The sequence below is a fragment of the Arthrobotrys flagrans genome (genome assembly GCF_004000055.1).
Source record: "Arthrobotrys flagrans strain CBS H-5679 chromosome Unknown unitig_8, whole genome shotgun sequence".
Lineage (NCBI taxonomy): Eukaryota > Fungi > Ascomycota > Orbiliomycetes > Orbiliales > Orbiliaceae > Arthrobotrys > Arthrobotrys flagrans.
Window position 1 is genome coordinate 2454695 of NW_027137553.1, and position 27012 is coordinate 2481706.

At 46.9% G+C, this 27012-nt stretch overlaps 8 protein-coding genes and 1 further gene across 8 annotated transcripts; 6 read left to right on the forward strand and 3 right to left on the reverse strand.

Moving 5' to 3' along the window:
* Positions 1-490: 490 nt before the first annotated feature.
* DFL_007231 (uncharacterized protein) lies at positions 491-4924 on the forward strand (the record flags this gene model as incomplete). The annotated part of the gene is made up of 2 exons (XM_067636783.1): positions 491-3946; positions 4028-4924. The coding sequence occupies 2 exons, from the start codon at positions 491-493 to the stop codon at positions 4922-4924; spliced, it is 4353 nt and encodes a 1450-aa protein (XP_067488364.1).
* A 3149-nt stretch (positions 4925-8073) lies between these two features.
* DFL_007232 (uncharacterized protein) lies at positions 8074-9766 on the forward strand (the record flags this gene model as incomplete). The annotated part of the gene is made up of 7 exons (XM_067636784.1): positions 8074-8152; positions 8212-8271; positions 8337-8357; positions 8425-8638; positions 8701-9464; positions 9549-9631; positions 9695-9766. 7 exons carry the CDS (start codon positions 8074-8076, stop codon positions 9764-9766), a joined length of 1293 nt encoding a protein of 430 aa, XP_067488365.1.
* Positions 9767-10027: 261 nt separating this feature from the next.
* DFL_007233 lies at positions 10028-11746 on the forward strand.
* Positions 11747-12155: 409 nt separating this feature from the next.
* DFL_007234 (uncharacterized protein) lies at positions 12156-12642 on the reverse strand (the record flags this gene model as incomplete). Its single annotated transcript, XM_067636785.1, has 3 exons — positions 12156-12254; positions 12323-12531; positions 12606-12642. The coding sequence occupies 3 exons, from the start codon at positions 12640-12642 to the stop codon at positions 12156-12158; spliced, it is 345 nt and encodes a 114-aa protein (XP_067488366.1).
* Positions 12643-15543: 2901 nt separating this feature from the next.
* On the reverse strand, positions 15544-16361 carry DFL_007235 (uncharacterized protein; the record flags this gene model as incomplete). The annotated part of the gene is made up of 4 exons (XM_067636786.1): positions 15544-15695; positions 15777-15934; positions 16012-16089; positions 16159-16361. 4 exons carry the CDS (start codon positions 16359-16361, stop codon positions 15544-15546), a joined length of 591 nt encoding a protein of 196 aa, XP_067488367.1.
* A 1178-nt stretch (positions 16362-17539) lies between these two features.
* On the reverse strand, positions 17540-18075 carry DFL_007236 (uncharacterized protein; the record flags this gene model as incomplete). Its single annotated transcript, XM_067636787.1, has 3 exons — positions 17540-17557; positions 17618-17875; positions 17953-18075. 3 exons carry the CDS (start codon positions 18073-18075, stop codon positions 17540-17542), a joined length of 399 nt encoding a protein of 132 aa, XP_067488368.1.
* A 353-nt stretch (positions 18076-18428) lies between these two features.
* Positions 18429-21548, forward strand: DFL_007237 (uncharacterized protein; the record flags this gene model as incomplete). Its single annotated transcript, XM_067636788.1, has 2 exons — positions 18429-18930; positions 18988-21548. The coding sequence occupies 2 exons, from the start codon at positions 18429-18431 to the stop codon at positions 21546-21548; spliced, it is 3063 nt and encodes a 1020-aa protein (XP_067488369.1).
* A 742-nt stretch (positions 21549-22290) lies between these two features.
* On the forward strand, positions 22291-23424 carry DFL_007238 (uncharacterized protein; the record flags this gene model as incomplete). Its single annotated transcript, XM_067636789.1, has 3 exons — positions 22291-22426; positions 22596-22971; positions 23043-23424. 3 exons carry the CDS (start codon positions 22291-22293, stop codon positions 23422-23424), a joined length of 894 nt encoding a protein of 297 aa, XP_067488370.1.
* A 992-nt stretch (positions 23425-24416) lies between these two features.
* DFL_007239 (uncharacterized protein) lies at positions 24417-25634 on the forward strand (the record flags this gene model as incomplete). Its single annotated transcript, XM_067636790.1, has 3 exons — positions 24417-24672; positions 24791-25283; positions 25481-25634. 3 exons carry the CDS (start codon positions 24417-24419, stop codon positions 25632-25634), a joined length of 903 nt encoding a protein of 300 aa, XP_067488371.1.
* Positions 25635-27012: the final 1378 nt, after the last annotated feature.

Sequence of the window (27012 nt, forward strand, 5' to 3'; positions counted from 1 at the left end):
TGTGTCGTGGAGTAGAGTTCGTGTAGGTCCCGTGGTTTCGTGTGGCATGGGGTATCACACGCTGCCCGATTAGGACTGATTGCTGTCCCGATGGGCTGGAATTGCGGTTGTCGGCCGACAGGGATTCGCGTGTTGTGTTGCTATGGGTCTGCGTCTTTGGCCTCTCAAATTCAACCTCAACCTGCCTTCACGAAACTTCAGCTCCTCTTCTATCTTCATCATCACCCTCTCCTCTCAGCCGTCAGACACGCTCTTCACGATACTCTCTAAGTGTCTAGCTATCTCTCCATTCCATCCTTCTGGCCTGCTAGATCGTGCAACGGTCATGATAGCTACCATCTGATATTGCTTCATTCCCTGTTCTCTCTCTTCTTCCTCACCTCCCTTCATCATCTCACAGCTGTCCTTCTCCTAACCATCCTCATCACCACTATCTAACTCTCTTGCTTCTCCTCTTTCTTCCATCCTTCTTACTGCCATCGCCATCGCAATGGATTCCTCTGATTACACCAACGGACGGTCCCCTAAGCGACTTAAGCAGTTCGCAGAACCCACCATGCAAAGCCTCCTCAGCGATGAGACACCGGCAGCTGCAAGCAGCAGTCTCCCACCCACATACCGTCTTCCTAGCCAGGACTTTGACGACGACATCATGTCGTCTCCGGCAACAATTCCTACCCAACTGGTTGCAACACAGGTTCTCTCGACACCGCCTCGCAGCGACCTGCCTTCCACCATCCCGACTCAGATCATTGGCGCCCCTCTAAGAAACGGCGGCCCCCTTCCTACTGCTGCCTTACAGTACGAAACAGTACCGACCCAGATCATTGGGACTCCCACCCAGATCATCCCTTCGCCGTCCGTCGTGCAGGTAGCTGCAAGTTCTCCCATGGTAAAGGAATCACCGATCCGGCCTGCCCCTCGAGATCTTTCGATCTCGACCCCGACGCCCCCCACCAAGCCACCGTACGTGGTGAGAGTCAACCTCAACAGCGACATGGAGGTACCCTACGCAGGGTCCTCCTCAGAGGACGAGGAGGCCAAATCGGCCACCAACACATCGGCGACGGCTTTTTACCAGTCGAGGCCAAAGGCGAGCCCGCGTGTGTCTGAGTCGCCGGTCCAGCGTGCCGACCCGGTGGCCAACATGCGGAGCTTTGCCGGTCAGTTCGCTTACTCGGCTGCCACCAAAGCTCCCAATTGGTCCCAGGCGGCCGCGGACCTGGCAAAGATGAAGGCGAGCCACGCAAAGGCTCAATCCCGTCCCGCCGGCCCCCAGCGCGGCCCCTCGGCCCCTCGACCGAGTGCGGTCATCGACTTGTCCGAGGACGGCGGCCTCGTGGAACGACTCAAGCGCGAATTCCCCGAGCAGGGGATTCAGCGGATCGTGAAGACCGTTAAAGACAGCAACCACGACTACAAGAGGGCCAAGGGGGCCCTCCAGAGGCAGCAGTTGGTCGAATGGGGCCAAGAGCCCGCCGCCGTCGTCCCGAAGATTCTTCGGGTATACCCCTGGCTCGGGGTGAATGAGGCTGTCGAGGCCCTCATCAAGACCAGGGGGTCTTACGACCGGGCCCTCCAACACCTTGCGAGCGTGCCGCGCAACCCTCCCAATGTCATCGTCCTGGACGATGACAAGGAGGTTCCGGCCAAGGCGAAGAGGAACACCCAGCGGGTCCCAACGAAGACCATCCGGGAGAAGTTCTCCCACATCGCCACCCAGCCGCTGCCCCCATCGCCATCCAAGCCGGCTGCCCAGTCCCCGCCGACGCCCAGCGAGGGCAGCTCCTTGGCTCCCAAGCCTCGGAGACGCCTTGTCCAGGGCAAGAAGCTCCAGAGGACGCAGTCTCCCGAGGAGCCTGAGACGGTTGACCTTGTGTCATCCGACGAGGATGCTCCGGAGGAGGAGGAAGATGTTTGCGTGTCGGGCCCCACGAAGGCTGAGGTCGACATGCTCGGCTTCATCAATTCCACCGATGTTGCCGGGCTCGTCGACCTCTCCTTCACGGATGAGGAGACGGCCGAGGTGATTCTCTCGCACCGACCATTCTCCTGTGTCGACGATATCCGGGAAGTCGTCAATCCCAACATCATCAAGGGACGGGGCAAAAATGCCAAGCCAAAGAACATTGGCGACAAGGTCGCCGACCAATGTATCGAAACCTGGGAAGGTTTCATGGCGGTCGACGCACTCCTCAAGGAGTGCAAGGCCCTCGGCGATAAGATCACCGACGGCATGAAGGGCTGGGAGGTTGAGAGGGGCGAGAGTTCCGCCGAGGGACTCGACATTGTTGTTCCTGGGGAGAGTGGGAGCCCGAGACCGGGACATTCTGGGTTGTCGCAGGGGATGCAGGGGCTGATGAGCGGTCAGCCAAAACTGATGGCAGAAGATATCCAACTGAAGCCGTACCAGGTTTTGGGGGTCAGATGGTTGGAGCTGCTGCACGAACTGGGACTTGGGTGCATCCTCGCAGATGAAATGGGTTTGGGCAAGACGTGCCAGGTCATCGGCTTTCTTGCTCTGCTTCTCGAAAAGGGCGTTGAGGGCCCTCATATCGTCGTCGTCCCGCCCTCCACACTCGAAAACTGGCTGCGTGAGTTCCAGCGATTCTGTCCGACCTTGAAGGTCGAACCATACTACGGCAGCCTCGAAGAACGACAGCAGATGCGAGATGCTCTCGACGAGAACCCCGATTTCAACGTCATCATCACCACGTACAACATGTTCCAAGGCACGAGTCGAAACAACAAGATCGACCAAGGTTTTCTTCGCAAGTGGTCCTATGATGTAGCTATTTTCGACGAAGGGCATCAGCTGAAGAACAATACCTCGGACCGTGCGGTTAGTTTGTCACGGCTACACGTCCAGAGCCGTATCTTGTTGACTGGAACACCGTTGCAAAACAATCTGCAGGAGCTGATGAACTTGCTGGCTTTTATCCTCCCCGTCCTATTTGAGAACAAGTACGAGCATTTGAATGCTATTTTCAAGTACAAGGCGAAGACTTCGGATAATGTCTCTGCTGCTAGCAAGTTGCTTTCTCTCGAACGAGTCAAGCGAGCTAAAGCGATGATGACGCCTTTTGTCCTCAGACGGAAGAAGATCCAAGTCCTCCACGATCTCCCCAAGAAATTCCAGCATGTCACCGAGGTCGAACTTACCCCTGCCCAAGCAGAAGTTTATCAAAAGACCGTTGACTCCGCCCTAGCTACGGCCACTAACGATGATGGCACCAAACCCATCACGAAAACCGGTTTGTTGATGAGGCTCAGACAAGCAGCCATTCATCCGATGTTGTCGAGGAGATTTTACACCGATGCCACCGTCCGCAAGATGGCGAGAGCGATTAAAAAGGAGCCGCAGTACGATACGGAGGAGCACGATGTTAATGTCATTGAGGAAGAGATGCTGCAGTATAACGATTACGAATTGGACAAACTCTGCAAGGACCACCCAACGACGTTGAAGAGCTTCAAGCTTCAGAACGAGGAATGGATGGATTCGGCGAAGGTTTTGGCGTTAAAAGATATCTTGCTGAAAGCCAGAGAAAACGGCGATCGTGTTCTTGTTTTCTCACAGTTTACGATGGTGCTGGACATCCTCGAGAAGGTATTGGGGACTATCGAGATGCCATTTTTACGTTTGGACGGAAGCACGAATGTCGCCCTTCGACAGGAGTTGATTGATCAGTTTGAAGAAGAGAAGGATATCACGGCATTCTTACTTTCGACTAAAGCTGGCGGTGTGGGTTTGAACTTGGCGGCTGCCAACAAGGTTGTCATTTTCGATGCTTCGTTCAATCCGTTTGACGATTTGCAAGCCGAGGATAGAGCTTGGCGTATTGGACAGACGAGAGATGTCCATGTAATTCGCATTATCGCTCAGGGGACGATCGAGGAGAATATTGACCAATTGGCGAAGACGAAGTTGATGTTGGATGCTAGTGTCAGTGGAGAGCAAGGAGAGGAGATTGCGGACTTTGTGAAGAATGCGCTTGTTAAGCAGATTTTCAATGCTGAGGGTTAGAGGTCTTCGCGTTCGAAGGTTGCTGGGAAGCTGGAATCTGGGAAGGAGAGTACTAAGGAGAAGGATATTGATGGCGGAGAAAGGCAAGTTGGTTCTGTTGATGAAAAGGAGGCGGTTAAGAAAGCAGAGGATGTATCGGATAATGCGAAGCCGGACGATACTTTGGAAACCTTTTTTAAGAAGGCTCTCGAGGAAGCCAGTTCATCGAAAAAGCGCAAGGCGGACGAAGAGTACACCGGCGCCGGCGTACCAGCTAAGAAGCGAAAGGAGGAAGATTCCGCGACTCGGGAAACTGAAGGAGAACAAGTTAGCACCGGACGACGGCTCACGAGATCACAGTCCAAAGCGAGTCCAGAAACTAAGGATACTTCCGTCAAGGGAAGCGAGGAATCTGGGACCCGAGAAGCCGAAGAAGAACGAACTGGAACCAAACGACGCCTTACGAGATCAAGACCCCAAGCAAGTCCTCTGAATAAGGACAGGTCTGGCAAGCGAAAGCTCGATGATACTGATACATCCGCCGCTGCTACGAAGAAACAAAAGAAGGACACCGCCGTTGATGAAGCCAAGGGTGTCAAGGAAGCCGATGCTAAGACCGCCGCATCCCCTCCTGCTGCACCTAAGGACGATGATGACGATGAACCTATAAGGCGACCTGGTAAGAGGAAGCGTCCAAGTGCCGAATTCAGTTCCTCCGTTTCGAACCAACAAACCAAGCCAAAGTCTGTCGCCTCCCCTGGCTCTGAGGATACGAACGACACTTCTCAAGAGCAAGCGGAAACGTATGATCGAACGCACCGAGTCCAGCAGCCCCTCTGTTGCGAAACAAAACGCAGAGGCCTCGACACGTACGATGACACCACCATTCCGCCGTTCCGCAAAAGCTCCCTCGAGTGACCAGGCTGAGGGTGGCCACGAGACGGCAGAGAACGATTCTCGTCCAAAGAAACGACAGCGATCGAGGTTGGTGTCCGAAACGCCCGAGCCAACTCCTCCACCAAAGTCCGCTTCGCAAAAGGGTAAGGCGCCATCTTCTAGTGGAAAGAAGAGATCGTCTTGAGCGCCCTATTCCACACTTTTTTTTTCGTCATAACTTTAACACCCGTGGCATACACATTTGCGTCCTACGTCGTTCGGAGGGGTTTTTCATTCCTCTGCATCGTCTGCTATCGTTTTATTATTCTGCGAAACGAAAATAGACATTACATCCAAGCGGCATACATACGGCGTTACCCCTCCCTTTTCATTACGGGCACCGGGTATATGCAAACCCGGAATGACGTTCATTTGCATTACAAGATGTTTATTCTTTAATATTATTGTTCGTTGTTCATATCTTCACACGCCCCAACTTTATTATTACCATGGTTATTAGAAGGGAGGTATATTACAAAAGCGATGTCTGTTTTAATGCCTAGATTTTTTCGCATTCGCATATCGAAGACTCTATTTTCCGGCGCATGATATTCGGAGTTAGAGGGGTCTTTTTTGTCATGTATCTTAGCTGGCGATAGAAGGAGGGGATGCAGGCGAATGTGATATCAGTTTTATGTGGAACTCGGTAAATTTTTTTATACGTGAAGTAGAATTGTAGATGTGTACGTGTATATGTAGAGTTAGTTGTTCGAGGATGCCTGGCTGGGAGGTGTCATAGGACGTACTGACCTTATCTATTACGTTAAGATTATACATGCGTAACCTGGGATTCTCGTTCTCCGTTTGTAATAAACTTCTCGTCTAGTTAGCTAGCTTCTTAGCGGGATGCATGCACGGCATAGGTAGCTAACGATTAAAAATTCCGTGCAGGTGTCTTGTAAATGTCCCATTCTAGTGGGTTACTACTGACGGTTGATGTTCACACCCTCGTTGCATTGATTCAGAATACATCTCGTTCCTTCCCGAGAAAATTTAATGTTTGCGAAGAGGAATTGGTCTGTCTTGTGATCACAACGGCTTACGCCTCTGTGATTTTTTCAGTTCACGAGCCGGATGGCCACGAGTCTGCTTGCTACATTCTTTGAGTACCAATTAGGACTCGGATTCGGGTTTGGGAGATAAAATTTATATGCGGAAGCTAACATCCCAGACATAGCTGTAAGCACTTTTCAGAATAAAGCAGGCTGAAGCAGGAGTAGGAAAAAGGATTAAACGGTGGTGTTATATAAATATTCTTAAGAGCTCAATATCAACGGATTTTTTTTTTTTTTTTCTGTTCGCCTGAATTATAACCTTCTACATTCGTCTTGAAACCATTTGTAGAATGGAGGATCCTCAGGCCTTTTCCAATTCCTCTTCTTGAGAATGGTCTTGAAAAAAAAAAAAAAAATTTCCCGGCAGGCAGAAAAAAAGCACTGAGGGAAGTAATCGTAAGCGAGTTCAATTGATAAGGCATGAATCTGGCCACCCATCCCCAGTCATGTCCATTCCTCCTCCTGCAAGCGACCGAATCGGTAATCAAAGACCGCATGTTGCCTTGCCTGCTGCTGCTGGGGGGGTAGTTCTAAGATCCGGAGCAGGGGTTTCGGCTCTTTCCTGTGAAATGTGCTGTATGCCGTGTGGGTCCAGGCTCTAAAAGCTGAAGCTTAGCTCGTAGTGACCGACCGATGACCGACCCTTCGTCATCTGCAGGGTGATTGACTTCGGATGGTTGTGGTTTGATGGAATGATTTGATTCGTGGGGATTGGGTGTGAGGGGTTGCAGCGTGCGCTAATTGAGAATATGGATGTGCATTAGTGTACGATCTCTTTTTTTCAAGGCCTTCGCATTGATCTTCATTTGCAGGTTGAGTATACGTATTATCGGCTCCTGAGATGGCGGATTAAAAGTTAAGGGATTGAAATACAGTAGACCCTGCTCAGATTCTTCTAGTTAATTCTTATTCCTTCAATCCATTTTATCCCATCTAGCTACACGGTTCCCGAGACACGAGTTGTCCTTGTCTGACCTTTGTTTTTTAAATTCCCCCGTCGCCGTATTTTTTTTTATAAAAATCGGATCGTACGGCGATAGTTACAGGTTGTGGACGATCACTTTCCTTTCTAACAAAAGCTGCCCAGCTATGCCCAAAGGTTGCCAGCCTTCTCGGGCGGGATTGGCAAGCAATTGCGCAAGGGTGCTATGTTCCCCTTTCGTTATTTTTCTTTTTTTCTTCGACTCGATTTGGTTGCTTGATATTCGGCACTTCTTTGGTGGACGGATGTTGATTTGCTTGAGAGAGCTCGATTCGATTCTCGATCGCTGGGGCTGGCTTAATTTACTTTTTTTCTCCGAGAATCCATTATTTCTTATTACTGGTTTTTGAAGGAATAGATATAGCGAGTTTACGTTTTATATCTCCGTAGCTATTTTCGTTATTTGTACTCCCATTCGCAACCTTTTACGACCCGCTGGCATATACGATATCTTTGCCCTCGCATATTTTCCGAGCGAGCTGGAGATATCAGAATTAACGACCTCGACGAAACGCATTGGCCACGGAATCAATATTCCATTTCGACCTAGCGCGCCTCTCTTTCTTTATCATATTCCCGCTTCCCCCCTTGTTAGCGGGAACAACGCCAAAACCAGAAACTACATACACAAGCCTAAAAGTCACCTTTTTCTCGGGTTTGGCTGGAGCGCCCGCCCCGAGAAGTAACCCATCTCTTTTTTCCCCTGCCGCCTAAATCAAGCTGGCTGGTATATCGGTCTCTAGTTTTTTTCATTATTATCCTCCTCTTATTCCCTCTTCGTCTTCTCTTTTTTCTTCGAAATATTCTTTTTGGGGTTTTAACAAGAAAATCGACAAGATGGGGCAGCAAGATGCGCCGCCGTTGTTTTGGAAGTTTAGGTCGTCCGATGGATTTATCGTCTTTAGCGTTTGTTTTGCAATATTTGTGGACGTTTTGCTTTACGGGTGTATCGGTGAGTAGATGTTAGAATTGTTCCTTTTCTTGAGAGGGCGGATTGGCTGACCTGTGTTGCTTTTACAGTGCCGTATGTTGAAATCCCGAAAGCTGTTATATGAAAAGCTAGTTACTTTTGAACTGGCGTTTAAGCGATCGGAATGGCGATTGACCGGATTTTGTGGTGTAGGGTTTTCCCGTTTACGTTGGAGAAGAGATCCGGTGTTCCTGAGGATCAAGGTATTTACCATGCATATTGGATGTTTGGAAGGGATGGTGCTAATCGGGGCTGTATATAGTCCAGGGATGGCTTGCGGTACTGTTGGCGGTTTACGGATTGGGTTTCTCGTTAGGTTCACGTATGTTCTCGATATACCGGGTCTCTTCGTGGAAGGTTTTATTAGCTAACTAGCTCGGTTCGTAGCCGCCTTTGGATGGCTTGCTGGTACGTAGTGATATCGTGATATCTGAAGAACATTGGAGCTTTGCTGACATTTGGTTGTCCTCCCTAGATCACTATCGGAACCGCTGGTACCCATTGATGGCCGGCCTGGTCTTACTGCTCACCGGCACACTGATGTTGTGGTTTGGAACCATGGTTCAGTTCTTGTGTCTGGCCAGGTTCATTCAGGGTCTTGCGACGGCGTGCATTTGGAGCGTTGGGTTGGCGCTGGTGATCGATACCGTTGGCAGCTCTAACGCAGGGGAGAGTCTCGGACTCCTCGCGTAAGTTACGGATCCGGATGATTTAAATACGTTGATTCCTAGCTAACCATTTGGGTGATCAGAGCCTCCATGAGTGTTGGATTCGTCGGAGCACCGTCGTTATCAGGTTTCATCTACGATAGATTCGGATACGATGCTGTTTTCCTTAGCATGGTTGTTATGGTGGTTTTCGATATAGTTTTACGAATTCTCATCATCGAAAAGAAAGACGCCGTCAAATGGATTCTCCAGGAAACCGACCCGAACGACCCCTCCAGACCGCTACTTCCTCCGAATCCCGCCGATGGTCCAAATTTCGACATTCAAGTACACGCTCACCCGCTCATTACGCTTATGAGTTCTCCACGACTTGTCACCGCCGTTTTCATCTCATTCGTCGAAGCGATCATCATGACCAGCTTTGAAACCGTACTGCCGCTCCACACGAAGGAAGTTTTCGGATACACCTCCACCCTCGCGGGACTCTGCTTCGCCCTCGTCGTATTCGGAGACTTTTTCTCAACTTACGCCGGCCGCCTGAGCGATCGAATCGGTGCCAGACCGTGTGTGGTTACAGGATTGATAGCTAGCGGCATCGTTGTTTTCTTATGCGGATTCGCAACAGGACCATCGGTTGCCTATCAAGCCATGTTGTGGGTTTTGTTGTTGGGAGTCGGGTTGGCACATTGTTTGGTATTCGTGCCGACTTATACGGAGATGAGTTTGGTGGTCGAACAGATTGAGAAGGAGAAGCCCGGGGTTTTTGGACCGTACGGGGCTTTCGCGCAGAGTTACGGGTTGGGGAATTTTGCGTATGCTGCTGGGACTACGGTTGGGCCGCTTTGGTGTAAGTCCACCGACGTCGGGGTCTTTAGATTATATATTTCGAGAGTTTTGGTTCGACGAGGTGCTAACTTTAGGAAAAATGCAGCTGGATTTATGAGACACAAAGTCGGATGGGGTCCTATGATGTTTGCTTTGGGCGTGTTTAGTATTTTGTCCGTGATTCCTTCGGTATGTTATTCTTCTCCTCGCAGTAAAGAATCTTATGAATCAGACTGATTGTATTTTCAACAGTATATGTTCCTTGGTGAACCGAAGGTTAAAGAGCAGGCCGACGAAGAAGGGCAGTCTACGAGCAGGGTTTAGATTATAACTCGGTTCGATACGGTACGGACGATTATTAAAAGTGCATATCTGTTTCTTTCGTGTTATTCATTTTGGCTGGCGATGCCTATGACGGGCCTAACGTGTTTGGGAACTATTATACGATTCTCGAGTGTATTGAATAGCTTTTATGTGTGTAAATTACTCTTATTATCAAGACTAAGAGGGTTCATGACAATATCAAAATCAATATAATATAAACCAGTCCTCGGTGTGTTGCACAAGCTGCAGGTTGTTGCAATTATGACATCAACGCAAAATACCCAACAACTCGGAAACACCTGGTCTGACATTGCGCCCATCCAGAACTTAAGCGCCCTGGCCACCTCGAGCTTTCCACAAGCCCATCCCTTGCCGGGCTCCCTTCGATTTAAACTGCCACCGATCCCTTTTTAAGAAGAATATGTCAAGTCGTACATGATGAGCGCCTTGGGGAGAGACTTCTTCAAGGCCAAGCTTGCCAAACTACCCGCAATGCCCCCCCTCCGTTGGGCGCCCTACCCGAAGATCTCGAAGAGCTGGACATCGAAGACCAAGACGACGTGCCCGACGGTTATGGCGAGAATGATGAATATCACGAAGGGGTTCTTGACGACTCTTCGTCGGCTTCGAGTGCTTCGTCTACTTCTACAATTATAGCCCCGCCTTCTAGACCGGAACTGTGTGTGCCTGCCCTTTTTTCTCTCTTCACCTTTGAAAGTTTCGTTCACGAAATTCCCTGTCACGCGCCATGGTTTATGGTATGGGCTATTTTTTACCGCACAAATACTACCTTTGTATTGTTGTAGAGGTCGATGACTAATTGAAGGATATATATTTAATCCAATCCTTCTAGAACTGCCCGTCGACGAAATAATCTAGAACCGATCCCCTGGAACCATCACTTCTCCGAAAACCTCCACTTGACCCCATCTTCCAACCCAACATCCCACTTTAACGCCTATTACACTCCAACCACCGGTTCGGGTCCATTATTCGTCACCCACCACGGCGCGGGATCCTCGGGCCTCTCCTTCGCAGCCCTAGCCTCCGAAATCCGCAAAATCAACCCGGAAGCCGGTATCTTCTCCTTCGACGCCAGAGGTCACGGGGGAACCAGTACCTCCGACGACCAAGATTTCAGCTTATCCACACTCTCCACCGATCTATACGAAGCTCTTCTGGCAGCTCAAGAACAACTACGTTGGGAATCCTTACCTCCCATAATCCTCGTCGGACATAGTCTTGGTGGCGCGGTTATTACCGATTTAGCCAAACGTGGGTTGTTGGGGGACAAGTTACTCGGATATGCGGTTTTGGATGTGGTAGAAGGGAGTGCGATGGATGCACTGCAGAGTATGCAGAGTTATCTATTGTCACGACCGACGGGGTTTACGAGTTTAAATCAGGGGATCGAATGGCACGTTCGGAGTCGGACGATAAGGAATGGTAGGAGCGCTAGGGTTTCTGTTCCAGCCTTACTATATGATTATAGCAGCTCTGTAGGAAGTGGCGATACCCCTTCTACTGCTACCGGTGCGGTCTCGAATAGTAGACCGTGGCGGTGGAGGACGGATCTTGCGAAGACTCAGCCGTTCTGGCAGGATTGGTTTGTTGGGTTGAGTAGGAAGTTTTTGGAGGCCAAGGGGGGGAAATTGTTAATGTTGGCGGGGACGGATCGGTTGGATAAGGAGTTGATTATCGGGCAGATGCAGGGGAAGTATCAGCTTTTGGTGTTACCGGAGGTCGGACATTTTTTACACGAGGATGCGCCGGAGAAGACGGCTGTCGCGGTGAGTTACTTTCTCCTCTTTCCTCTCTCTTTTTGGCTTGGTACTCTTGGTATTAAGTTGTGTGATTTTTTTACATGATTGCGTGAGGAGGATTGCTAATGTCGTCTTTTTGGGCTCGTAGCTCGTGGAGTTTTATAAGCGGAATGATAGAAGTGCTTTGGTTTTGCCAAAGAAGGTGTGGGAGATGTAGGTAGGTATGTATTTCGACATCCCGTGGGAGGGGGTGTGGGTTTGTAAGTACTTCTACCGGTTGCGAGACCGTATGTACTTATGTATTCTTCCCGCAACACTTGGGAGTTGAAATTCGAGAGAATATCAAAGTGGAGATAGGAATGACATCCTGGGTATAGCAGTCCCCTTTCGGATTTATTAATCTTTCTATGAAAAAGCATTATGGACCTTCCAACCATTCAATGAAAGTAGTGGGGGGACAACGGTTCTTTACGGTATCCCCGGGTATCGCTGATCAAAACTCCCGGTAAAACAAAGAAATAGGTGACAAAAAGAAGGAATGAAAGGAATTCTCATGACAATTTAAAAAATAGAAGCCCAACCCCAGTGGTCTGATCCATCCCTTGAGCTAAAGACAATCGAAGCCTTCACTTGTGGCTGGGGAAGATTTTGTCCTTGATTCTTTCCGTGAGACCTTTATGTTCCTCCTCTCCCTCTGAAGTGACGATATTACCACCACCGCCTCGCTAGAAATTATATACATTAGCAATCCAAGTCCGTTTTTGATTCGGAGTAAAGGCGAGTATCAACATACCCCGGTAGAAATTCCGTGTCCATGGGATGGGCGTGGTTGTTCACGTTGTGCATTTTCAGGAATGATATCGAGGCCTTCGGCAGTGCCCTCGCTGTGTCCGACGTTACCACCGCCTCCGCGGCCGGTGGTGTAAGTTCCCGATGGAGCTGCGGCGCGGACGATACCGCCGTCGGCATATTCTGTGGTGTCTGGGGCGATGTTGCCGGCGCCTGGACAGTAACAACGGTTAGATTTCGACTTCAAAGGAAAGAAAGAAAGAAAGAAATTTATCGGCGAAGCATACCTCCGCGGCCGTGGCTGGATGGTTCAACGGTAGACATTTTTAAAGGTTGAGGGTGTATGAATTTCAGAGTTCAGATGTTCGATAAGATTCTCAGAACGAGGTCGTGTTAAGCTTATATTTGTGTTGAGGTGACGTTGGAAATAAGCTGTGCTGCTGCTGCTGCGACTTTACGTAAACTAATGATGAGAAGGGCAAAAGACCGTGTGCGCGCCAGCTACCATTTTATAGCTTAGCCCTGGGAGGACTCGATGGCCCGTAGCTAACTTCCCTTCTTTTTTTTTTCCCTTTCTCTTTTCCAAATCCTTCCCCTTCACATCGGCTTTCGATGCCCTTCCGCGGGGGTGTAAAATTGGAACTGATAAGAGGGGTAAAACGTCATATCTCCTTCTCGACCTTGGCGATATGCAGCAGTGGCGCTCTTGCGGTAAAAGGGAAGTGGAACGAAAGAAAAAAAAGGTTTTTATCAAGGTCTTGGGGAAAGCGCGATGATATCTTTGTCATTTGCTGGTGTAATAGCTAAGGAATTCCGTTTGTTTTTGCTTCTTGGTTTGTCCGAGGTTCTCTCTCTTTCTGGATGGGTAAGGCTTGTGCGCAGGCGGGGCTTTTTTGGTTAACGGCGACCTGGATAGCATGACGGCATTCGACCCGGGTCCGGTGATTAGCTGGGAACCGTTGAACTCGGACGGGAAAAAACTCAAAGGGTTGAGTTCCCTGAAAAAGACGGATTTTAAACGAATATTATGATGTGAAATTCTAATAATCTCTTTTTAAATTAATGATTCCAGAGGGTGGCTGTTAACCACGGGAGTACTTCGAGTTTTAACTGTGTTTGTGGGTTTTGTGGTTGGGAAGTCATGGGCTAGCGCAAGTCGACCGGGCTGATTCGTAGCGTACAATTAATTTTGGAACTAAGCGGTAAGTGTGAAGCGTGAAATTACAGATGGGTGGAATATATGAAAAAACATTTTCCATAATCTTACACCTCATAGACAAACGGAATTTTATGTTAAGGCCATTCAAACTTCTACTCGGCGGGCGAGATCAGTGACTTACAAGACATCGCATATCTATGAAACTCGATAGGATTTTTGGTTCCCCGGCTGACCTGGCTTGGAGTAGCATGCTTGTTTACGCGCTGATAGTTAGATATATCCGAGTTTTTTTTGAACCACTTTGGGGACTTAATCCCAGTCCGAAGTTGATATCTAGATCGATGCAAGTGTTGTCCCGAAACCATATTTTATCAGGAGGAAACCCGCATTTTATGTAGAAACGTTCCAATGTTAATATTGAGTTCCAGAGCAAACGAGCTTAGTCAGATTCTACTCTGATTAAGCTTGAATAGAGTTTACAGTTGTCTCGTGGTTTATGACGATAAATAAGATCGTGGTGGCCAACGACCAAACCTTTTTGATTGTTACACGGGGCGACCGATATGCAATTACCGACCTAGACAGGCTATAAATTCTACAACGAAGCAATCCAGGCATACAGCGCCTAGCCATGCACGGACCCTTAGATTGAAGATATCTCGGTGGGATTAAAACCGATTCCATACATTTACAAAATTATTTTACACAATCTCCCGTTCTATTAACTCTCAAAGCCTCGGGCCGGGGGAGGAGTAGGGGCGTACTCGAGGTATATTCGTATTTAAAAAACTTGATGAATTACACCACTGCTTCTACAACAACTGCGGAAGGGAACAGCCATAATCAATCAACGGCCTATATAGACAATCTAGACTAGACTTAATCTGCGCTCAGGAGGCTGTTAGTTTACCAATATCTCATTCCGATCAGGATCAAAACTCGCTATGGTTGTCGGATATGATATACTGGAGAGACAAAATATTCTACAAATGACCCCACCCTTTCTTTAAAAACTGTATTTAGACCTTCTCCCTAGAAGCAACAGGTTTACATTGGTCTCGCGTCGGTTTACATACTGTGCTTTAGAAAGGAAAATGGCTCCCAAATAATAGACAAGCAGAACACAGACGTTTCAAACCTAGAAAACGCCTTGGGAATGCGACTAATGCACCAGGGGCTATACCGAAGCAGGGTATCTTGTATCTTATCTAATATTGAAATAAGTTACAGAAAATCATCTCGGAGGAGGAAGGGTTTTCGTGGCGTGTTTGTGTCGATTTTGTGGTATTTTGTTGTGGTGTTTCCCCATAAACACGGCCAATTCCAGGACAAGCTATCAGGTCAAGTTATGATTGTTTTCTAGTTTTTTTTTTCTTTTTTTAGAAAAAAAAAATTTAGATTTTGTTAAATCTCCTATCTGTATTTGCCATTCATCTTCTTCTATCTTACCTTTTCTGTGCCCAGCTAGTCTTCAACTATTGAACATTAAACGCGGCTCCGTGTCGACTATATATAGCTACCAACATTGCTATACTTGGGCTGATATCAATAATACAAGGTTCAGCTGGGCCCACTCTGTTGCACAGACCTTAACGTGAAGCGAGATTCGCACATTTTGGGTCATACCCTTCGAATTCTGGGTCTGTTGTGTCTCAAGTGATCTCGGGAAAAAAAAAAAAATTTTTGCCTTTATGAAGGGGTCGCAAGATAAAGAGTATCGATGGACCACGCCATGGTCAGATCATGTCATGAGAGTATCTCGAGACCCGGTTTACAAAATAATCACAAGTTCTGAAAGGAATCAATTTGATTTGGTAAAGTTCGTAACCATGAATAACATTGCTTGAAACTTTGCTGGCGATGTGAATTCGCTATCATTTCCCAAAAGTCCGAAAGCCCAAAAGTCTTCAACTTTTTGCCCTAATTAATAACCAATGGAGGAGATAGGCCAAAAAACATGCCAGAGATATGTATATGCGAAGTTAACGCCACGGCGCTCCTTAACTGTACGTGATACTGCTGTCCTCATCATAATTACGCCATGCCACTACATGGATATATATCATTTACAAAGCAAGAGCGGCAACAAGGAAAGCGCCCAACATGGGGATGTTGGCCATGACGTAGGAACCAGAGTTAGGAGACTGGGTAGGAGCTGGACCAGTCGTGGTAGCATCGGGACCAGTTGCCCTGGGGCCGGTTGTGGAACCACCCTCAGCTATTATGTGTTAGTCGGCTAATCTGCTTTTTGATATCACTCCCAGATATCTGAGACTGATTGGGGCGGAATATCACTTACCAGTCTCCTCGGCATCACCGGAAGTACCAGCGGGGGCAGTGGTTTGAACGGCGTTACTGCTGAAGCCAACAGCAGTGGGTGGGACATAGCTGGAGTAGGGGACAGAGGCAGTGTAGTAGAGTGAAGAGACACACTTCTGTTGGCAGACGGCCCAGGCACTATAGTCGATATGTTAATCGATATCCCCGATAGAGGCAAACCTATAAATATCAAGATGGATATATAGTAAACTTACGCGTTCTTCTCGTCGTCACCACCGGGAGGGCAAGCGGCGACACAGTCGTGAGTGGCGTTCAAAGCATCTTCATCAGGACTAGAATTTATATTAGACTTGACCACAACACAATTATAGAAACACATTTTCCCCTCCGGAATAGCTTACACTGGGAGACCCTGGCAGCCGGCCTGGCAGTAAACATTGCCGGCACCACAGGCATTGAGGCAGGAAAGCGTGCTGGAGTAGGCGGCATCATAAGTGGCGGCGGGGGCTGCAGATGGGGCATTTGTGATGGTATCCTGTGGGCGGGCGGCGGCCAAAGCGGACAAACCAACGACGGCGGTGAAAGCGGTGGCGATGAACTTCATTTTGAATTTGATTATAGATGTCCAAGTAATTATACTATGAATTGGATTGAGAAATTAAGAATTATCTCGGAGTGGTCCAAAGGAAGTCGGGTGCTTGGTAAACAATTAAAAAAAAAGTTATACGAAGTCGAGCGAGTGTGGTGAAAAAGTCGCACAAAAATTACGAAAATTGTTATCGATAACTTTTGAAAGAGGAAAAACGAGCGTCGATGGATGGATGAGAGGAGAAGAGAGGGAAAAAAAAATATGAAAGGATGCGGGCCTATGCGATGCTTTTAAAGGTTAAAGGGGGCCAGACAATCCGATATGCACGCTTCCATCCAGCAGACAATTCTAGCCTCAAAACCAAGGCCGCTCCCCCGGCACAATATGCATCGATGTTTTATGTTTAGGTAACTTCAGCGTCGTAGTAAGGTTAGAACGGGCTTCATGTGCTTACTAGCGTGGCCAATAACTGCGAGGTAGCATTGGCTTCACACCCGGTTGGATCAAGAAATTACCATGGCGCTCCAGTAAAATTGCGCGCCTGACAACTTGTCGCCTGCCGTTGTTCTACGGCGAGAATCTGCTGTCCAATTTTCCTAGGGTACACCGGAGACATCTGCAGGTATTTGTCTGTCAACAACATCACCATGCCTGTGGTTTTTATACATTGCGGGGTCTGGGTTTCTCGTTTTGGAATCATTATTTGAGGGCAATTGTCGTCATCTCATTTTTATTATTACTCGACCCGGTCATATTTTTTTCTCCTTCTTTTTTTCTCTTCCTCAGATCAGATCCGCAGTGGGAATAAGCGAAATGTGAAGGTCCTCGATGATTTCGGTACCTGCATTTTTAACCGCATCCACACCGCCTTGGCAGGCTGTGGGTCGAAGGTTATTAACCCCTTTCCAACCCACTGGTTCACTTTTGGATCATTCGGACCCACGGTTTTGTCAGTTTTGGGAAGCAGCATCTGCATCACCGGTGCCAGCTGGTGACACTAAAGCCATCAACGTGGCTATTAAGCTCTGGACTGGCGTCTTGGTTCCTCCCTGAAACCTTCGATATTATGCGGTGTCTATGTATGTACAATGTCCAGACGCCTGCATGTATGCATTCAACATTCAAATTCGATTCTTCTAGAGCTCTAATTTGAGCTGCCGGTCCCGCTCCCAAGAGGCATGACCTGTCATTTTTCACTTCCTGCCTTCCACCTACAAACGGAATATATTAGTGCAATATTTTGCAAATCTTGTGGGGTGTATGTAACTTACCATGATAATGTGGTAGCCATGTGCGGACTTAACAGGTCCAGCCCATACAGGTTTATCACAGGTAGAGGGCTCGAGAGCATACGCTGCAGCCTCAAATTCTTGAACGAGTGATCCTCGAACCTTCCACCCTAAACTTCCGCCTTGTCGCGCCTTATCCTCGCTGTACTCACGAGCAACGGCGTCAAATTTGCTGCCTTCATTCAATTTCTCAATAGCTTCGAGCGCTTTGGAATGTTTCTCGCAGAGAATATGCCTGACCTGTTTAGTTAATTGTCAGAGAGGCAATGTGACTATACCATACGGAATATTATATGGCGGGGTGGGGAAATTCGCACGTTGATCGAATTTGCTGGCTTCAACTTCCCCCCGCTCTTGCTGCTCCCCTCCCCAGAATCCGCCTTTCCCTTCCCTTTGCCCTTAGAGTCGCCCCCTTCTTTGCCCTTAGTCTTGCCGGCCATGTCTCTGTATACCTTACCGTATGGTATTTGACTTATTTCTCGTGGTGGTGATATGGTGAGATGGATTGATGTAGCTGTAGCCAGCGGGTCGGGGTGATTTAGCATCACCGATGCATACGTCTTGGCTCAGTCCTTGTGGTGTTTGGCGCGTGTTGTTCAATTACACAACGCGTCTTCCCGTCCAAAAGATGACCTCCAATGATTTCTAGACCACTTCCAGTGCGAAGTTTACGGCCTCGATCACCGATTCCTGTCCTCTTTAGCATCCGCACAACTAGTTCTTGAGATACCTTGCGACACCTTACCTAGCGTATCGTATACCTCCTGCAGCTGTACCCCCATGTGTTTAGACGATGTCTTTCTTGAGCGATGACGATTACGGCGACGATTTAGACGACGAGCTCCTGATAGCTGCAACTAGGCAATTCGAAGAGAAGCGGACTACACAGGGAAGCAAGCAAAGTTCCCCGACGAATCGAAGGGTTGGATCCATACCAGGTCGGGCATCAAAGGCTAGCACGATAGAAGATACATACGGTGACCTCGATAATATATTCTCCTCAGATATCATTGACGAGGAACATGATTTCAGACCGGCCCCGAAGGCGAATGCTACACCTGGTAATCTCAGGCAGAGAACTTTGTTTGGAGATGTGGCAGATGAGGAAGAAGAAAGAGAGACCACTGCCCGAAGCTGGCGGCTGGTAAATCATAACGAAGCGCCGACGCACCACAAAATCGATCGAGAGGCTGCAAAGACATGGATATACCCAACAAATGTGTCACACAGAGACTACCAGTTCAATATCACCAAAAGGGCGCTATTCACAAACGTTTTGGTGGCTTTACCTACAGGTACGCTTATAACCATCACCGCGATTTCGAATTTTACATCTAATTAGGTATCTTTAGGTCTCGGGAAAACATTCATAGCTGCTACTGTCATGTACAATTGGTACAGATGGGCACCTGAGTCTCAGATTATTTTCATGGCCCCAACAAAACCACTCGTTGCTCAACAAGTCGATGCCTGCCATAAGATCGTAGGTATACCGAAAAGCGATACCTGCTTGTTAACCGGCCATGTCTCCCCAGGTCACCGAGCGGACTATTGGAATGAAAAGCGACTGTTTTTCCTGACGCCCCAAACTCTCGAAACGGATCTAACATCTGGCCGATGTGATCCGAAGAAGATAGTACTAATAGTTGTCGACGAAGCTCACCGTGCTACCGGTGAGTACGCCTACTGCAAAGTAATTCGGTACATACGACGCTTCAACAATAGCTTTCGGGTTATGGCCCTGACTGCTACCCCGGGATCGAAGGTCGAATCCGTACAAGAGGTTATCACTTCGCTAGGTATTGCTCGGACAGAAATCCGGACGGAAGAGTCGATCGACATAAGACAGTACATTCACCAACGAGAAATTCAACTTGAGAAATTCCCATTAACAGACGAAATAACAATGATTCGGGATCTGTTTAGCAAATCTCTCAATCCGATGCTTAAGAAGCTAAATGATATGAAAGTCTGCTATATTACAGATCCGGGGAACCTAACAGCATTTGCATTAACGGAAGGCCGAAAGAAATATTTTGCTAGCCCAGCAGGGAGGGCTGCCCCTCCAGCTCTAAGAGGCTCGATTCTCAGCCTCTTCGCCAATCTAAGTTCACTTGCTTATGGTTATGAGCTTCTACTTTACCATGGAATACGCCCATTCTACGACTATCTTAGAGAATTTCAAAACGAAAAAAGCTCAAAATCCTCCGGGGGAGGAAAAGCCGTCTCTGCTCTTTTCCAGGACAAGCAATTCCTTTCCATGATGAACAGATGCAGAGGTCTATTGAATGAGGTAGAGTTTCTCGGCCATCCTAAGCTTGATTACCTCTGTGGCACCATCCTACGCCATTTCACGGAAGCTGCTGAACGCGGTGAGAAGGACACAAGAGTTATGGTCTTCTCAAACTACCGGAAAAGTGGAGAGGAAATCTTGAGGGTGCTAAAGATACACGAACCAATCATCAAGCCGAGAATATTCGTTGGCCAGAGCGCTAAAACTACTGGGGAGGGAATGTCTCAAAAGGTACAACAGGAAACTGTTGAGAAGTTCAAAAATGGGGAGTTTAACGTTTTGGTTGCGACGAGTATTGGTGAAGAAGGGCTGGATATTGGTGAGGTGGATTTCATCGTCTGTTTTGATGCGTCAGCTTCGCCTATTCGTATGCTGCAACGTATGGGTAGAACAGGCCGCAAGAGGGCTGGCGGTGTCGTCGTCTTGGTCACGGAGGGGAAGGAAGAAGCCAAATGGGAACGGGCGCAGGATAACTATCGATGGATGCAGAATGCGATAACCAAGGGAAACACATTTACATACGACAAGGAGATCTCGCCGAGGATTCTGCCAAACGATATTGAGACCGAGTGCGTGAAGATGGCCATTGAAATAACACCCGAAAGCGGAGCAGTATCGCCACCAGGGAAGCGGAGAGGGAAGAAGAAGGCACCGCCAAAGAAATGGTTTATGCCAGAAGGCGTCGAGACCGGGTTCACGACTGCGGCGGCACTCGAAGGACTTACGCCAAAGTCGAAGAAACCAAAACAAACACGGCGTAAGGGAAATTCAGAGGCAACACTTGTACTTAGCGACGACGACGACGATTATCGCATACCTGGAAGACTGGAAGAGGAACCTTTCCCGGAGCCGATACCAGAAGCATCATATCGTCTGACTGAACGCCAAGAACGAGTGCTTCGTATGAACTATCAATCTCTCCATGGCGACGACGACGAATTGATTAATGCCCCGCGGCTCGATGCTTACCCAGAGTCTCAACGGAAATTACAACCAATTGGCCGTGTTGGACACAGTCGCGCCACAAACCTGATGGTGTCGCTTCTACAAAAAATGCGCAGCATGGACCACCGGCAAATCCAAAAGTTCAAGGACCATTACGAGATTGACAATGCAACACCGCCGTCTATTCTCAGAAGTCCAACTCCTAATCCTCCCAAGAGTCCTAGTGTAGAGGCACAAACTGTTCCCTTAGCACTTCCTCAGGCTTCCATGAACAATCTCAAACCATTCAAGCCGCCAAGTAGAGTTTCTGGTGTAAATGTGGCGAAGCCTGCTCTTCAATCCGTCAAACCGAAATCTGGAAATATAGCGAGAACAACGGCCTCTCATACTATGAAGAAGGAATCCATTACTATTGTGTCATCGCCCTCGAGGCACGTATCCTCTCCGCCTCTGTCACCAACCGCGCCGTCGCCAACAACGAAGAAAAGCGATAATTTTGACCCATTTCTTGACTCTGATGAGGATATGCCATCTTTATCCCAACTCATGGAAGAACAACGGATGAAACAGAAAACGAAACAATTGAAGGAGAACTCTGTGCCATCGAAAAAACGCAAGTCAGATGGCCTAGTTGGAAATCAGCCGAAGCGTTTACAGGCCAAAACATACAGATGAGGAATGAGGAGGCGGAGAGAGGACGCGTAAGGTTTTCTGTTTCTTAATTTATTTACCTTTATGAAACGAACTATTCGTTATAAACGGTGTTTCGGGCGTTATATTTGTTCGTATTTGGGTGTATTTTATAGCAACTAGGCGTAACTTCTTGTTAGGAGTTGGTTTTGACACATCAGCGAATTAGCATCTTGGCCTCTATAATAGAAACAATATCAATTATATTGCTACTATTCGAAGCCTTAATCAGACATTTCCCACTGAATTTCCTGCTACATACCGTGGCCAAGGAACTCTGAGGCGACAAAGCCAGTCTCGGCCCTCGAAATGCAGCACCACTAACTAAAAAATGCAACATACAACACAGGCTTCTGGAATAGGTGTTGCCAACCTCGAAACGCCGATTTTACGTCTCGTAGAGTTAGACGGCAAATATTGACCAGGCTAGAATCGTTGCGATGGTTTAGGTGTATATATGAGAGAGGCGCAGTATGCATCTAACTAGAATATTGGTGTATAAATGCGGCATGGTCCATAATTAGGCTATAGATGAAGATAGTTGCTCATGCTTTACGACGGACGAAGCTGGCGCCGAAGCTCTCGTCCAGAGCGCATATATACATCTATATTTCAAACAACCTTGTAGCTCATATCCTAATATATACGAAGTTTCTTTGTCTCCATCATAGCCACCGGGGTGGGGTTTCCGTTTCTTCTTTTTTTATTTTTACCAATTTAGTGCAATATGAGATTTTCTACCTATTACGCAATTGCGGTTTATGCGGTTGTGAAGTTTTCCGCTGCCCGAGTATTCGAGGGGATTGAGGAGCCATCGTACCCGCCAATTGAGCTATTCGGAGGCTCGCCAATAGCTAGATTTCGTAAGTATACTATATTGTTCCGCAAGCTTGCCTCACTAGAAATGAACGCCTAAGTTGAAGACTAGTTTGCAATTAAGACCAGTTTAAACGTGAAAGGATGTGTAAATACGCTTGCATATCTTTTAATACAAACTTACAATCTAAACCACGATTCTTATTTCATTTATAGGCTGGACCGAACGGAGTGATGACAGGAAAGGTTTATGTCTCATCGATTGGTCGCCGCCGGATTCGACGTTAAAGCCCTTCGGCACCCGTGGTTGCACGGAACCAGGTGCTCCCCATGACATGGGAGAGCAGTGGCTTCTATCCACCAAAATCAATGCTGCCAAGACTGGGAGGTCGAAGAATTTTGAGGGCCTTATAAGTAGTATGGGAACAGGGAAGTGCATGGAGTGGAAACCAGCACCAGCAAACGAGACAGCGCATACTTCGGTGTACCCAGCTACCACTTATGGTAACTTGACGTCGGAGATATGTGATCGAAATAACCAGTACCAGTATTTTAAAATGAATGATTGGCGGAACCCAAATTCGACTTTGAAGTAAGTCCGATATATTCTATACAGCGTGCGAGTTTCATACCCGGATACTGATTTATGGCATTACAATATAGCTTCCTCCCTAGAATGTGGAATGAGACTTGTCCAGAAGGCCAGGAGCCAACTATTATCGCTGGGCCAAAGCGCTCGCTAATAGTCTACGGTTGCGGGAAAGGTCTATGGAAGACCGATATTATTGTGGCAGAAATGGGGTGGTGGTACTACGATGCCATCCAAAACGAGATGTGGATGAAAGAATATAATTCTGATCGATATCAGACTATTCTGTGTTGTCAGAGGGAAGGCATTTTAGAAGATAGTTTCTGCAGAGAAGCAATGCGGAAGGAGGGACAAGGGAATAGAACTCCGGCAGTATTTTGGATGGAAATCTGTACAGCACTGTTTCCGAATTATCCCGATTTTCAGAAGAAAAGGATGGCCCCGCAAAATCTTTAGAGTCATATGTCATCGGTATTCTCGCACTTTGTATACGGAGTAATTATTTTTATTTTTTATATATTTTTGTTGCGCACCTAGGAGATGTTTACAGTGTACGATGTTTGTCATAAATTTCTAGTCGCACTAGCCGGTTCGAAATTACCATTTCATTAGCCTACCAGGACATTGTTCCAAATCATAAACTTTAGAATCGTTAACTATATTTAATCTTGTAAACTGAAACCCGCATAAAACCTCTTGACTAGGCATCGTTTTTTCTTCTATTGAAGTTATGCATAGAAGCTCAAAGGAGCCTAGAAAGTTAGATGTAGAACAGGTCCTGCGTTCGAAGTTTGTTGGATGCAGGCCAAAAGTTTTCCTACGCCACCCCACAATGAAACTGACTCCAAACTGTCGGTTGGTTATAGTACCAAACTAACAGATCCTATAACGTGCCCCAGGTTAGCGTGGCTTGTACTTAAGTTCATGGGTATAAAACACTCAGCCTATGCGGCACGGTGAACCCCTTGAAGTTGTGCATTACAGTAAATGCCTAAATGCATAAAGTTCGAATAAGGAGATAACAATTACTATAGATCTGCGTGATTGTAGTTGGCATTAACTAGCGTTGGGTAGGCTATGCTCTTACAAGCCCATCGATTTAATCAACTGTTAGACTCAAATTTCGTCGAAATGAAACAGTTTCCCGGCATGCAGTCGTATATTTTCAAATTCTAAATTTATACCTAACTTTGTATATCTGAAATATTCATCTCCACAATAAACTGCGCAGACCCCAAGCAACTATAGATATTTAACTCATAGGGGTTCGGGCAGAGCCATAGGCTCTAGTAAGCTAGATTTTATGCTCCAGTGAGCATTATAATTGCACATCGAGGAAACATCAAGAGACTCCGTAAGTAAGGACATAATTCGGTTTTCTATCGTACTGGCCGTTCTGACCCTGATCTTCATTGTAGTATATTATAAATCCTAAACTCTCAGACAACATGAAGCTACGGAGCAAATTCGGTTCCATTTTTTCCCTCGTGGCTTTGGCTCTGGCAGTCTACCGTGTTCAGGCGTTAGCCCCAGCTTTTGGTTTAGAACGAAGATTCGATGCTAAACCGGCCCCGAAACCCCCAAAGGGTGAAACGAAAAAACTCATACCTCCGAACTTTTATCGTTACAAACTCACAGATGTAGAAGGGAGTGAAACGATGAACCTGCGATGGGCAGCTGAGTATATATGGTCTGGAGCATTTGGTGAGTATAACTCGGGGTTTACGGGGTTTCTGCCCTCCCCGTAATTAAATATATTATAAAAACTTTCCGTTCCATAATTTGGTATTACAATTTAACGGTTCGAATTTGTATCCTTTAGAGTTCGGCCAGCTCAAGAAAATATCAAAATCAGGAAAGAAGTCTAAGAATATACTTAAATCAGGCGTGCAAAAATGTCTAGCCGTTAGGGATAAGACCACTGAAAACGGAACGGTTGTTGTTGATGCTTGTGCATGCACGACGGGTCCATGTAATAAAGATAATAATATCAATTCCCCGGAGCCCCGTTTCCAATGGAATATCAGAGGAAGGATCCTCTACCCACAAATTTACGAAAACGGGATTCTAGATTTTAGCGCTCAAAAAGGTGAATTTGGAGAAAAGCAACTTCCCTTCTGGTATGGTTGGATTGAGACTGCGTTGAGCGGGAAGTGCTTGACATACGTACCACCAAAAGAATACCCTCCTCCCTTCACTGAGCAAGGGATGTATGGTAAAATCGGCGATGTTGTCGTCAGGGAGTGTTCAAGCGATCCTGCAGAAACTTCCCAGCTTTGGCTGATTTGGATCTTCAAGAAAGATGTTCCAACAAGGTATCTAACATCCCGTCCCCAATCTCAAATATCACGGCTCCGAATCTCTTAATATTCATGTAGTCACTGAGCACTAATTTATAAGTTAATAGAATTATTCCGATGGCAAGCACCCACCGCTGGCAAACATGTGTAGCGAAAGGATCGAACAAGAAAAGACACTTTCGAGGTTTGGTATTTAACACAGACCCTAACAGTGAAGATGCTGTTTACTTTGGGTGTCACGATAATGATCATACGGCCATAAACGCTCATCCATGGCACTTTCGAGTTCCTGAGGGTGATGTTGCTGATATTTCTGACCAGGAGTTGGACAAATTTGCAGCAGAAAATTTGGTTGACTTTGCCTAGCACTAAATACTTCGGCTTGTTCGCAAGCTTGACCTGTTGCTAAGAACTTTATACAGGTTTTGGCATTAAGGTGCCTTGTCTTCAATTGGTTTAATGGTCATTTATGAATTCGTATTGTAAATTACATTTGGACCTCATTCTATAAGCCAGAATGCCTACTAGTTTTGTATTCATAGTTGAGTTTCCATTCTCGACGTTTGTTTAGACCTATTTGAAAAGCTTTATGATTTTAAGTTGGCTATTTGAATTTACTCTAGCTTATTTGCTATCTATGAATTAGCCCAGGGCCCCTAAAATACTAAGAGCTAAACAACAAAAGCTAGTATATCATTGCAGATGCAATAACTAGTACGATCCACAACAGTGAGATGATTAGCAATATGTCCCGCCGCGATAATTTTTTTTTTTTTTTTCTCCAGAAAATACATAACATATACTTTCATGACCGGCGAGCATGGTTTTGATTCTCATTTATGTGCCCTTAGCCGTACAAAATTGAAAGACTGTCGCAATGCATAACTATCGAGGAATTGTCATTAGACATCTAGTTAACAAAATAGGTTCATAACAACAGCCATACACGTATTTTGTTGGCGGGAGCTAGATCTAACTTGATTTCACAATCTATTTGGGGTCCATGTTAGGTAACGTTACCATGGTATAACTACTAATGCGCTTTGGAACGCGAAAGAAAGTAGGTATGGCTTAGCGTTAATATAATGCTACCATCGTTCTTTGAGGCTGTGCGTAAATGTAACATTGGTACGAAACTAGCATAACGTTTGAACTTGCCATGTTAGTTCAAAACCAATGACTTGAACTTAAATATAAAACACTAGAAAATATCAATACATGTTGTGGCATAGAGACAGGAATGTTGCGGTTTCTCGAGGCTATGCATAACCTTTTCGGATCGGTATACCCTAGTTGTAATTGCATGCAAGTTCAAGCAATAGTATTCTGAAGGCTGGCTTCCGTGGTATTGGTTAAATAAGTAGGCCTTTTATTCCGTCTTTTTTGCAGGGACTGGAGAGTATCCTAAGAAGTTATCGACCTAGCCTATCTCTAGGGACCTGTGATCAATAATCATGCACATTTTCGCCGTCAAGGTCATTCTTTCACTAGTTACCCTCTGGGGTATGAGCATAGTCACATGTACAGCCCGAGGACTTGAAGTACTGCCATTGGCAAATCTCACAAAAAGAGCTGGGGAGGCTCGGACGTACGTTCCTCCGAACTTCCTCATGACTGATGTGAAGAAGGTGGGATTTTTAGGAAGAGATGTCGACGAACCGTTGGAGTATCTGTGGTCGGGAGCTATAGGTAAGAGAAAATTGTGGTGATACCGGACAGACCACCCCCATCCCCCGTCTAAAAT